The 12,018-nt window shown below is 38.1% G+C and overlaps 1 protein-coding gene across 1 annotated transcript; it reads right to left on the bottom strand.

Annotated features, from left to right (window-relative positions):
* Positions 1–743: 743 nt before the first annotated feature.
* On the bottom strand, positions 744–8,835 carry LOC140240035 (cytochrome P450 2J2-like). Its single transcript, XM_072319846.1, has 5 exons — positions 8,609–8,835; positions 6,077–6,228; positions 3,294–3,904; positions 1,853–2,180; positions 744–1,003 (listed from the first exon to the last, which is right to left on the bottom strand). The coding sequence occupies exons 1-5, from the start codon at positions 8,833–8,835 to the stop codon at positions 822–824; spliced, it is 1,500 nt and encodes a 499-aa protein (XP_072175947.1). The 3' UTR covers positions 744–821.
* Between the last annotated feature and the right edge of the window lie 3,183 nt (positions 8,836–12,018).

Here is a 12,018-nt window from a genome sequence, read left to right as displayed (position 1 = left end):
AAAACCTTATTCCTCAATTAGATGCAAGGTGACGAGGCAAACTTTAATCCACATCAAAAATGAATAAGTTCAACGGGAAGAGAAAATTGCTCGTCATAGAACGATACAAAGATGACAAAAATCGGATAAGAAATAAGAAGATATAACATTTTGAAATTTCCTAGTTTTTCGGGAGACATTTCTCGACCAGTCCTTATGAATATTCAAATGGGGAGTTTATGATGTCATATCCTAACCATTTTTCCTGTATGCTGTATATGAAATTTCGAAAAATTCTACTTTTAGTTTACACAAGTAAAAGCATAAAAATATCAGAGTTAACATTTATTCTTTTCCATTTTTGGTGGTCTTTAGGGAAGTTTTATATAAATTCAGCTGAAATATGAGACTTCTGTCACTTCTGTATATGAAATGAATAAGAAGTATTGTGAGAGCATGAATCATCAACTTGCTCATTTAAATATTCATAAGGACTGGACAAGAAATGTTTTCCGAAAAAAAAAATGTGAAATTTCAAAATATATCTGCCTCATCTCATCCAATTTTTGTCATATTTATATCCTTCTATAGGGAATATTTTTCTCTTTCATTTGAAATTTATTCATTTTGGGTGGATTTCACCTTTAATGTTAATGTCCTCCTTTTTTAATTATTGCTAAAAATTTATTTTGGCGTTTGGTTGCAGGCTATCATTCACGCCATCGCTCATAGCAATTGGCAGAGTATCCTTGCGATTACATGCATCTTCTTAATAGTGGTTGGTTCCGCCTGCATGCCGCGCTCCTGTCATGGTTGCCATAGTTACAGATAACATCCACTGCTCAGCAGCGTTCTTCGAAGATGACCTGGTAGGGCTTCGGGAGGAGGGTGGTGGCACGGTGACCGAAGCTATAGTCAGCCTTGACTCCCGGGGGAAGGGAAACCTTGAACCGCTGCATGATGTTGGTGAAGAAGAGGAATGATTCCATCTTGGCCAGCTGCTCACCAAGACACTTGCGACGACCTGTCAATCAAAGAAAACAGCCATCAATTCTTTATGTGAATTATCTTAAATAATTGAATATATGAATATGTGTATGAACACATACATATATAAAGAGGTAGAGGGGGGAGAGCGAGAGAGAATGGCTGGTGAGGGTGGACCCGTATAAAAAGAATAACACAACCTCATCTGAGAGTTTGACACACGCTTTCATTTTAAATCTTTGGGGACTATGTTTCTTCAGTGTAGATTTTAAAGACTCACTTGATTTTCTCGAGTGGTAAAACCTAACCGTAGTCTTTCTTAAGATACATATTTGCGCAGTTTAAGCAGAAAAAGACCACTTGCAAATTTCAGGACTGGAGTTAAATGCGTTGGTGTGCTTGGATACAAAACACGAAAGACACTGAATCTTTTCTGTATTACGTTCATCTTGCATGTATACCTGTTTTATGCTTTAACAAAGTGTCCGTGGAAAATCATGTACATGGCAAGATACCGCAACTGTAGACCCTTATTTGACAAGACTGTGATAAGCTGATGGGAACACTTATGTGATAATAAATCATAGATATAACGAGCAATGCTGACCAGCAAGTTTAGCATGCACATTTCTTGTGAGAAGAAAAACATGCTCAAAATGTTGAGGTTTTTTTGCCAAAATCCTTTGGTTCCACGCGATTATCATATAGCTACATGCGCTGTCGTTTATTGAATCAAAAACTCTTTCAGGGCAGAATTTACGCCTATAACATATTTAAATATATTTAGGCTTCTAACCATCTTGAGTGTACATTTACAGTCGAATCAGAGCATTTATTTGCGATCCCCCGAGTTGCATTACTCTGGCCATGCACACTTCATCCTCACCTGCGCCGAAGGGCATGAACGCGTCGTGCTTCACAAAGCTCTTCCCATCTTTGGATAGGAAGCGCTCAGGTCGGAACACTTCAGGGTCGCCCCACACTTTGGGGTCATGATGGATGTACAATATGTTCATCCCGATGTTTGTTCCCTTTGGAATGTCGTAGTCCTTGATCTTCATATCAGCCGTGGCTCGATGCGGAACACCAATAGGAGCAATGGGCCGAAATCGCAGAATCTCTGTCAGAACTGCCTGTGTGTACGGCATTTTCTTTTGAAGCTCGTATGACGGCGCTGTGTCGAATCCGATCTCTCGTTGAATTTCAGCAACGACCTGTAAATGTTCCGTTCTGATTCTGATTAGGCAAAGTGAGTACTTCGCTTTCAGTCCAACGACATGAGTAAATCTGAAAGCCATTCCTTAGTGAGCATCAGAGAAAATTTTGTTTTTTGTTTACTTTTGTAGGAGACTGTAAATAGTCATAACATACTGCTTAAAATATGTTGCTCAAATAATAACAAATATACTGCAAAAAAAAAGTTAAAAGAAATGTTGTTTATAATTCACCGGTAAATTAATAGAAACAAAGAGTTAGCCAGTTGCCTTTTTGCAATCTGTCTTGAGGTTTTTTTTTTTTTTTTTTTTTTTGTTCTTTGCTTTTTACCCCTAGGTTATGGGAAATATGTAATAGCTCATCATACATGACTTAAAGTAACTACAGGGAATTACAATTTTCGGTATCATCGATGCGCAGAAAAACAGTGAAGAGCCTTGTCGATGCTCGTGTGGTATTTCTCGGTGCCATTGTCGCTTCCGATTGTCTCGCGCGCGTCGCAGTTCCCATACGATTCAATGAAGTTATTACATTTGTCTTCTTTCACGTTGTTAGTCCTTTTTTTCCTGGCTATAATTCAGCTTTAAAAGAGTTGCAAGTTTCTAAATTTTACTGATTTGCGGTCACTAGAATCATGGTTCACTACTGCAAGGCTTCAATGTGCTGGTCACATTATGGAAAGCGAAGAATTAATCTTCAACAAAAATATGCCCCTGGATAAAGACAGAACGTGATCTGAAAGCATATGCAGCCAAAACCGGGGCAAATTTGTCCCTGAGCTATCCCATAATGCATCACAAGCGCTGCTCTGCGCACGGCACCTAGGTATTGGCGATACCGAGAATTAGCTGCTAAGGACATAAGGAATTCAAATTCTCCTGCTAAAACCTTAACCACTTAGCCACGGTGTTCTCACAACGGATACGCATTTCGGTAGTCTTGTACATGTTTGCTGACAAAACGGTTAATGATTACTATGTCAATACTTAAACAAAGTTCCACAGTTATACGATGCGTTATATGACAATATGTAAGTTATACTTCCGGTGCCAGAACAAATATCAACAGGTTAAAGGATTACACACTTTCTTGACACTACAATCATCACTCACCTTTTTCTGGATATCAGGATAACCAGCCATGAAGAGAATCGCCCACACCATCGTCGTTGATGTCGTCTCTGTCCCCGCAAGGAAGAAATCAAAGACCATCGTCCAAGCTTTCTCTATACTCAGCTCCGACCTTTGACCCGTCTTTTCCAGCTCACGTACTTGGCTGATGTACATATCGATCACGTCTCTGACGTCATTCGGGTCAAAGGTCTTCTCATGCTCCTTCACTTCCTTGTTCATGTAGTCTTGGATGGAGAGCAGCTTGTTTCTCCTCTCGTTGCGAATGAAAGTAGGAAAGTACTGGATAATACTTGGTTCCTCAGCAACGATGTCATTAAGGTCCTTTGTAAGTTTCTGGAACAATGGATCCGAATATTCAAACCTGTGACCAAAGGTGATGGCGCAGATGATGTTCGAGACTGCCGACACAAAGTTTGCATGAGGGTCTAGCGGGGCGCGACCCTTGGTAGAGAAGACGTCTTTCAGCATGCGCGCTTCCTCGTTGATGCGACTTTCCAAGCTCCTCTTCCCCATGCCGAAATTGCGAAGCGCGGTTAGGCCGAATCGTCGATGGTCGACCCACTCTGCACCCTCAGACAAGATCACCCCACCTGAGTAGTGATTAATACGGATGAGAAATGATCAAAGAAGTCCGTGACATAGGTTATTGTAATTGATCTGTTGATAGAGGAATGAATAGACCGGAAATTAAGTAGATACTCCGCAAATATATGAATTCAAGTCCAAAGGCCTCAACATTTACGAATGACAGTTAATCGTATTTTGGAAAATAACGCTTATGTTCGTATTTACTTTCTGTTTATCACGCAAGTTGCTATATATTGTGACGCTTGTAAATCGGTTGAACAATATTACCCATTATTATCCATACAGAGGATTTTTAGAGCCCAAATACAAGTGTTATTTTGTCGACGCACCTCATAACCTCCAACCCACTTAAAAAGTTTGTTGAACTCGACCAATATTTTTTGCCGAGGCGACCAATATTTAAAATATTGGACGGCAAGAGGGGGATTCCCCAAAGTTTTTATAAACTGCACCGTGATTGGTTGAGATATATACGAGATGACCTGAAATAAGAAGTAAAAACGTCTGTGATTGGTCAATCACGAATTAACTAGAATATCGTTTCTTCTAAAATTCTGTGTTTATGCAAACAAATTTTATATATCAATTAGTTGAAATTGTTTTTCAGACAATTTTTCAAAATATCAATTTCATAACAGGAAGTTGAATATAGGTTTGATGAAAACAAGTTGCATTTTTTTGTGCATGCAGGCGCAAGGCGACGATTGATCTGCAGTTCTGCATGTCAGCGCTACTGCTAGATAGCCCGCGCGCGATAAAATGTAGCCGGCCGCCGCCGCTGCGCTTGCATTTGCATGCGCGATATGCATATTACAGTTACTGTACATGTACGTACGTGTGTACAAGTACGTTATATACATACAGCACAGTAGGACTAGTTGTGGTGTAGTAGCCTAATTCGATCTTTCACGATCTACGGTAGATGTGACGTGGATTGTTTCTCAGATCTCGGATACAAATACATCTAATTCTGGTCTAAATTAGCTACATCTCGGTCTATTGAAACAGTAACATGACGGCTACCTTGGATACATAGATCACTGTTTTATCAGAGACTGAAGTGGATTAACTTGCACTGAAGAGTGTACATGTACCATACCCCATCTCAGGATCACTTCACAGTGGGAACAGCACTCGGAGTCGGAGACAGAAAGGGTAGGCCAAAGTGAAAACATTTTTTGCTAAAATCCTCTGTAGGATAATAATGATGATATTGAATGTCCTATTTTCGATTAATACAAGGAAATATTGGACTCGCTAAGCAAAATATTGGACTCGTCTTCGACTCGTCCAATATTTGTGCATAGCTCGTCCAATATTTCCTTGTATTAATCTCAAGGCCATCCAATATTATATAAATATTGGTAATAGATAACAAGTGTCCGACACGGGAATGGAATGTACGTTATCATCATGAGAAATTGAATGCGCACTTTTTTGTTGTTGTTGTTGAATTGTTCAAAATACGGTTAGGTACATCCAGACTACAGAGGATTTCATAACAATCTTAAGCAACTTTTATTAAGATTACTTTGTTTTACATTGTTTTGGGGTATCTCAGCCAATTTAGATCCAATTTCATCAAATACACTTTTCGTGCTTCTTAGATAATGGCTGCCAAATTTAGCACTGGGTGATAACGATTCCATTACAGATTCAGACCTGTTATTGATTTTTTAACCGTATTAATACAATAATAGTGATAAAGATAACCACACTATTCATATTTCTATGAGATCATATTGTTTTGAAACGATTTTACACAGATATAACTACAGGTATAACTTAGGGTGCCGGGCAAATAAAAAGACAATAGTAACAATAATACAAATAATTTTCTAAAATCAACGAAATGACGGATTTTTATCTGGAAGGCCCTCCTCCAGGGTACCAAGAATGCACATATTTGATGTAGACATGAAAATCGATAGACAGAAAGACAGACAAGAGTTATGTAGATAGATAGATAGATAAATAGATAGATAAATAAATAAATAAATGGATCCAAAATGAGAGAGCGATTATATCTAAGACTACTATAATTTGAGAGCGATTCTTAGTGACATAGAGAGTTGGTCTTCAACTAAATCTACAATCTATATGTTGGGCTTTTTCTTGTCAGCACAGATTATAGGTGAGGAAAAGCACTTCTGTGATGCTCCATGATTTCTTACCGCTGTAATCCAAGACTGCCTTGAATTCTTTATCAGGTTCCCTTCCCGTTGTGACGTCAGCTCTTTTAACGAGAATCTCGTTCACCAGTTCGGGGGTTGACAAGAACACCATCTTCCTTTCACCTAAGTTGAAGTACACCACGTCTCCGTATCTGTAGGTGACAAGATTCGGACAATGAGAGTAATGATTAGGAGAATTACTGATGATGATAACAATAACTGGTGTTTGATCGACACGGAATGAACACTGGCAATGCAAATTCCTTAAAAGTGACGGTTCCAAAACCAAATCTGGAGTGTTTTAAAAGATCTTTTTAGATATGCAGGTGCACAAGTCTGGAACAATCTATCTGAAGATTTACAAAATGTTCAGTCGTTAACCAGTTTTAAAATGTTATATAAAGAAAGATATTTTTAATCTGATGCTCAAACAAATTAGTGCTTCTTATAGCTGATCATTACATTTTAATCATCTCTGTATGTCAGAATTATATACATGTATAACTTGACCTTTGTTTTGACTGATTACATTTTTCTCATAGTACTGTTTTGCGTAGTTGTAATTCTATTTGTAAACATTTCAGCTACAGGAAATTATTCTCTCTGATCTCCGTTTTTAATATATATATATGATCATCTTTTTACATTGCCTGGTGATTACTTGAAAGGTTTTCCCTCTTTTTCAGTGAGTAACCTATGCTTATCGTGTGTTGCGAGTGTGTGCCTGCATGGTTATGGTGTGCTGTAGTATATGTCTTTCCATTTCAACTTTTTGTATGTAATGGACTGCTGTGTATGCATGTGTGTCCTGGCTTTTATGTATCGGTTTGTGTGAGTGTGTGTGTGGGTGTGTGTGTGTATGTGTATGTGTGTTTGTGTGTGTGTGTGTTTGTGTGTGTATTATGTGTGTGTACATGTGTGCTGGCGCGTGTGTTGTGTGTGTGTCTGTGCGGTAGTTTTTTGATCTCAACTGAAAAAGAGTTTCTCCTTTCAAGTGTTAAAAATGTTAAATTTATTTTTAATCGAAAATTAATAAAATGAAAATATCTATTATTAAATTCGCATTTTGTTTATTTCGATGAAACTGTAGCTGATTTGGAACTTTTTTTAGCATGTATCTGTATATATCATAAATTATATTACATTGTATTTGTATCTCAGGACCTTGATGAAAATCAGTACATTTGCTGATCATGTAATCCTGAATAAAGATGTTTTTGATAAATAATAATAAATAATGAATAAATAAACAATGAAAAACTGCATTGAAAAAAAATAGCAATAATCATAACATGCTTTAGTACCTAATCTATCCAATCAATACTTGCAATACCTTCCCAGAAGGCTCTGCAATGTTTCAGCATTATTACTCTCACACCTGGATGTAGACCAATTCGAACCCTATCACTTTTTATTTTTTCGAGCCAAAGATACTACAATAAATTTGAAAAGATACACAAAAATAAAATCGCACAAGCCTGTTAAAAACTGATAAGGTTTGATTATAACTCAATGGATACTGGACACGTTTTATTTGAGATCTAGACGCACTAGAAGCACTTTATACGTGTATAATACAATGTAGCTCTTGGCAAGAGGAATTTAATTGGTCGTCAGAAGGTCGTTGCGTGGCTATCAACCTCTTTAGGACCGGTCTTCAGTGATTTCTGGCCTCTGGCATAAAGATATTGGTCGGCAACAAATGCCGATCAATTGCTGACCAATTAAAGTCTGGTTGCAGAGAGTTGTTATATATGGTGGCGCACCAGATTATAACAATTGATTATTACTGCTACAAACTTTTTTTTTCCTGTGGTATCTGCGTCCACATGCTCAATCCACGTGCCAAGAACGAAGGAGTTTGATGCAGTCCACTTTCATTCACGCGCCGTTTCCTGACCACACAAAGCAACCCCTATACAATTTTAAAAACATGCCATAGTCAATTTCAGCGGAGAAGGGTAAGGAAAAATGACGGGGAAGATCGCTGCCAAATGACAGTGACAGCAGCTATATTCACAGGATCGAACAATCTTCTGCCTCTGAGACTGAGGTAGGGAAAGGAATCCTCAACTTGCTGTTAAACGAAGATCAGTGACCAATTTCTCGTGGTCCTCATTAGATCGCTGATCAGTCGACAAACATTTGCCGACTATGTGCATACCTTTCTACTTGCAGTCGACTAGTCATCATCAGGTTTTTCTTTTGTTTGTTTGTGTGTTAGCAAACAATTCACATTTCCGTTGCCTATCATTACCAAATGGCTTGACAATGGTCAGCAACCTGTCAGTAACTGGTCTGCAAGCTTTCGCCGCACCGAAATTTTAGATTAGATGATGTCGTTGGTCGCCGGTCATTTCTGGTTACTGGTGTCGGCGACCAGTCTCCGTATGGCAAGGTCCTTAACCTATGCTAATTGAGAGAACTTAAATCTACGGCAGCTCCGTTTGAACGTATCTTATGTGGACAGTAATAGTAGCAATGAGGGAAGAAAACTAATTGTCGCGGAGCCTAGTTGGCTTAGTCTCTTACCTCTTAGAGAGGTTATAGATGGCTGTAATCGGATTCTGGAAGATGCTGGCGAAGGCGGAGATGTAGTTCAGCGGCCAGGGGAGGTTTGAAGGCCCCGGTGGGAGATTGAAGCGTCTCCTGTCCCTGTTACTTTTCAGCATCCAACTCAGGACGAGGAAAAACACAACACCCAGTAGAACACCAGTTTGCCCGACTTCAGACAAGGCGTTGATTACGTGGTTGATCATGATAACGACGGCAAGGACTGGACTTGAAAAAAAAAAATGTTATACAAGTTTGTTCATGAAATCATTCTGGCCCGGTTTGGCGAGACCTGTTTGATTGGTTGGTTTTTATTTGACGAAGAAGGTTCAAGTAAAACAAAACAAAAAAATCGAAAAAACCCCAAACAGACATCATTTGAAGGAATTCAGCTTCAGAAAAGTTGGGATATCTGAACTATCATACTGGAATAGTCACAACTATTAAAGTCAAAACCCGAAACTTTAGGCAAAGGGTCCAATACCAACAGGATGAGCGATTTTCTTACTTGCCGGAGGTGCCATTAATCCTTAAGGATCAATATCAAAATTATCAGATATACCTTTGAATAATAAGATCCGAGATGGCATCAAATCATATCACTAAGGAGTCTTTTCCTGTAGTGTAGCTGTTCTAGGCTTTTACTTTTCTCCAATTGACCATACAATCATCCAGTATGATGATAACAGATCAACACACACACCGTAAGTAGACAGAATCGAAATCAAACTGATTCCCCAATCGCAAACTTTCGACTGTCAATGTTACAGTTATGGCTCTCTAAATAGACCTAAGACAGAAGCGAAAGTAGGATATATGTTTTGTGTGTTTCAATTCAAAGGGGATTATAGAAGGCCTCAAAGAGGCAAACGCCTGACATATGCTTGCAGTAAGAAAGTACAACTTAAAAACCACAACACAGATTAGCGTGGGGAGGGGCGTAAAGACACATCCTATACGTGACCTGAAGAAATTTGACTTTCCAAGAAAGCTTTCAGGAATGTAAAGAGGAGAACAGTTTAAGAAGCATGCTTTTTCGACTTTCCGAAAGATTGTAATTTTTGTAAACGTTTGTTCGAATTATTTATAATAAATGTATAAATATGTATAACGAGATTAATTGATCAAATTTATCAAATTGATTATACGAAAGTATACTCACACAAGCTAAATAATGAAGAAATTGATATCTTGCGTCGGAGTCTTGAGACTGGTGTTAAACAATTACCTGATGATGAATATCTTCACACGCCTACATCTACCTTCTTATATTGTGCAGTAAAGAACGACGCTGCTTTTGGCAAGCACAAAGTTCATCCTGCATTGCGACATGAAGTCTCGTGATCGCAGTCCACCAATAAAAAGACGCGACGATCTTTTAACAGATAGGAATAATGGAGTATGCCCTGCAAATAATCACAGCTCCGTCTAGTTGAGCTAGACAAACATGACTAGAGGATTTTCTTCATTGAATATTATTTCTTTTATCAAAACGAGCCCTTTTCAAATCGATGTTTGCCCCATACTTCAGCAAAAAAAGAAAACAACAACTTTAAACACACATGTAGTTGTAAAGTGTAGAAAAAAAAAGTTTGCTCCTGAAACTTGACAGTCAAGGAGACAGGCGACAGCGCCAAAGCAAGTAGAATGCCCCTGGAAATTGAGATAAATGGGAAAAAGGTCGCGTAAACCCTCTAATGACGGAGTGCTCGCTAAACAATTGCTAAAATGTCGCTTGACCTCTCAATCCTATTCGTTGCACTCGTATAAAATCCATAGCATTCCAATTTTGATACTAGTAGTTGTTTTAAAAAGATGGTAAAAACTACGTTGAGCTTTCGGTGCGCATCAAGTACTTGTAAGATGACATTGAATTTCACTAGGAGATGCCATCAATTTAGAGTGCACTAATGATAGGTGAAGAAAATCGTTAATATACCAGTTTATAATTCCACTTTGCGCATGAGCAGAAAAAGGTCATTTATACCAAAAGCCATGTCGGTATGGAATTCACCTAGATAAGCATCTGCTGTGTAATGACTACTAATGTAATCCTTGATAATCGTATGTCTTGTATTTAACGATGTCATGGGAAAAAAAAATCTTAGTACATTTAATGCAAAACAATGAAATGTATGTTTTTCCTAATGTTAATTGCCAGACCATTCTTGTCAAATGCTTTGCGCAAGTTCATTCTTTGCTTGAACATGAATTCCATAGATTGTTATTCAACGCGTAAGCTTATGCATTATTTCGTTTTAAAAACGAAAGAAGCCTTAAACAACTGAAAAACAGTTATATGTGCACATAAGCCACTTTCGGAACCCCCCCCCCCCACAAAAATGGTTGAATCTCTTGAAAAAAAAAAAAAAACAGGCCCTACGTGACGTACACTTATTATCACGATGATGCTATAAAGGTCGTGCGACCTCTTTTTACCATAAAAGGGGTCATGCGACCTTTTTCTGCGACATGTTTACAAACGCCCGCTGACGACTTTGAGTGAAGGTACAGTTTTCTTGTGACGTTGACTTTACAATAACCGTCGCTCGTGCATATAATAGTTGATGGCACTTCTGTCAAATCTATCTCAGCACTTGCACACGGGTGCAACAACTTTCAAAATCCGGACAATAAGTTCCCACAAAATTATGACGCTGACAGTTTAGAGGGGAGAATTTACGAATACGCGGATGTGGAGTCAAAATAATGTAGACACATTACGAGAACAAAACTGTAAAGTGTGAGTAACCTGGAAAAAATATCAAAATTTATTAGTCTGAAAAGTTTAAAAGGGAAATTTTTGGATTTGTTACAAGTAAGTCTGAAAAAGAAATAGTAAAAAGTTTCCTAATAAAGAACAAAAATTAAAACTTGACTATGGTATAAGAAAGATATTAGGACAGTTATGCATTTTGGAAATTTTCACAAAATGGTTCTTGAATATGAATATGCAAATGAGTGATATCGCATATGAGTAACATCGCCTAAGAACTTGCCATTCAGTTTGTACACAAAATCTTCAAATTTCGGGGGGGGGGGGGGGGTTCTCTCTTTAAAACGCAACTCAGCCCAGTTTCAAATGCTGATACATTTTGACTATATATGACATTTTGTCTTACATTTTTGAAAACTCCAAATTTGTGTCGTTTCTGTAACGGAATCGATGGAAAGTTGTTAGGTGGTGTCGACAGTCAGCTCCATTATCAGATTATCTGAATATTTATGGTAATAGTTGCATGATCTGATTAGTCAAGACTATAGGGATACTTCACAATTTTACTAACATTGTCCTATTTAGAACATATTGTACCCACTAAACTTCACATTGTAATTGCAAAACTTCATGATATCTTTTCAGAATAAGGTTTTATAACTGGTACAAAATT

This window comes from Diadema setosum, chromosome 16 (genome assembly GCF_964275005.1).
Source record: "Diadema setosum chromosome 16, eeDiaSeto1, whole genome shotgun sequence".
Lineage (NCBI taxonomy): Eukaryota > Metazoa > Echinodermata > Echinoidea > Diadematoida > Diadematidae > Diadema > Diadema setosum.
Note: the sequence above shows the minus strand (reverse complement) of the source record. Positions and strands in the feature narration are given on the sequence as shown.

What these genes read in the sequence shown, in the direction of transcription:
- LOC140240035 (XM_072319846.1), bottom strand. Translation starts at nt 8,835, where the DNA reads ATGATCAACCACGTAATCAACGCCTTGTCTGAAGTCGGGCAAACTGGT. An exon ending in ATCTATAACCTCTCTAAGAG is followed by an intron (nt 6,229 to 8,608) that starts GTAAGAGACTAA and finishes TGTCACCTACAG; the next exon opens with ATACGGAGACGTGGTGTACT. An exon ending in ATCCTGATATCCAGAAAAAG is followed by an intron (nt 2,181 to 3,293) that starts GTGAGTGATGAT and finishes GAACATTTACAG; the next exon opens with GTCGTTGCTGAAATTCAACG.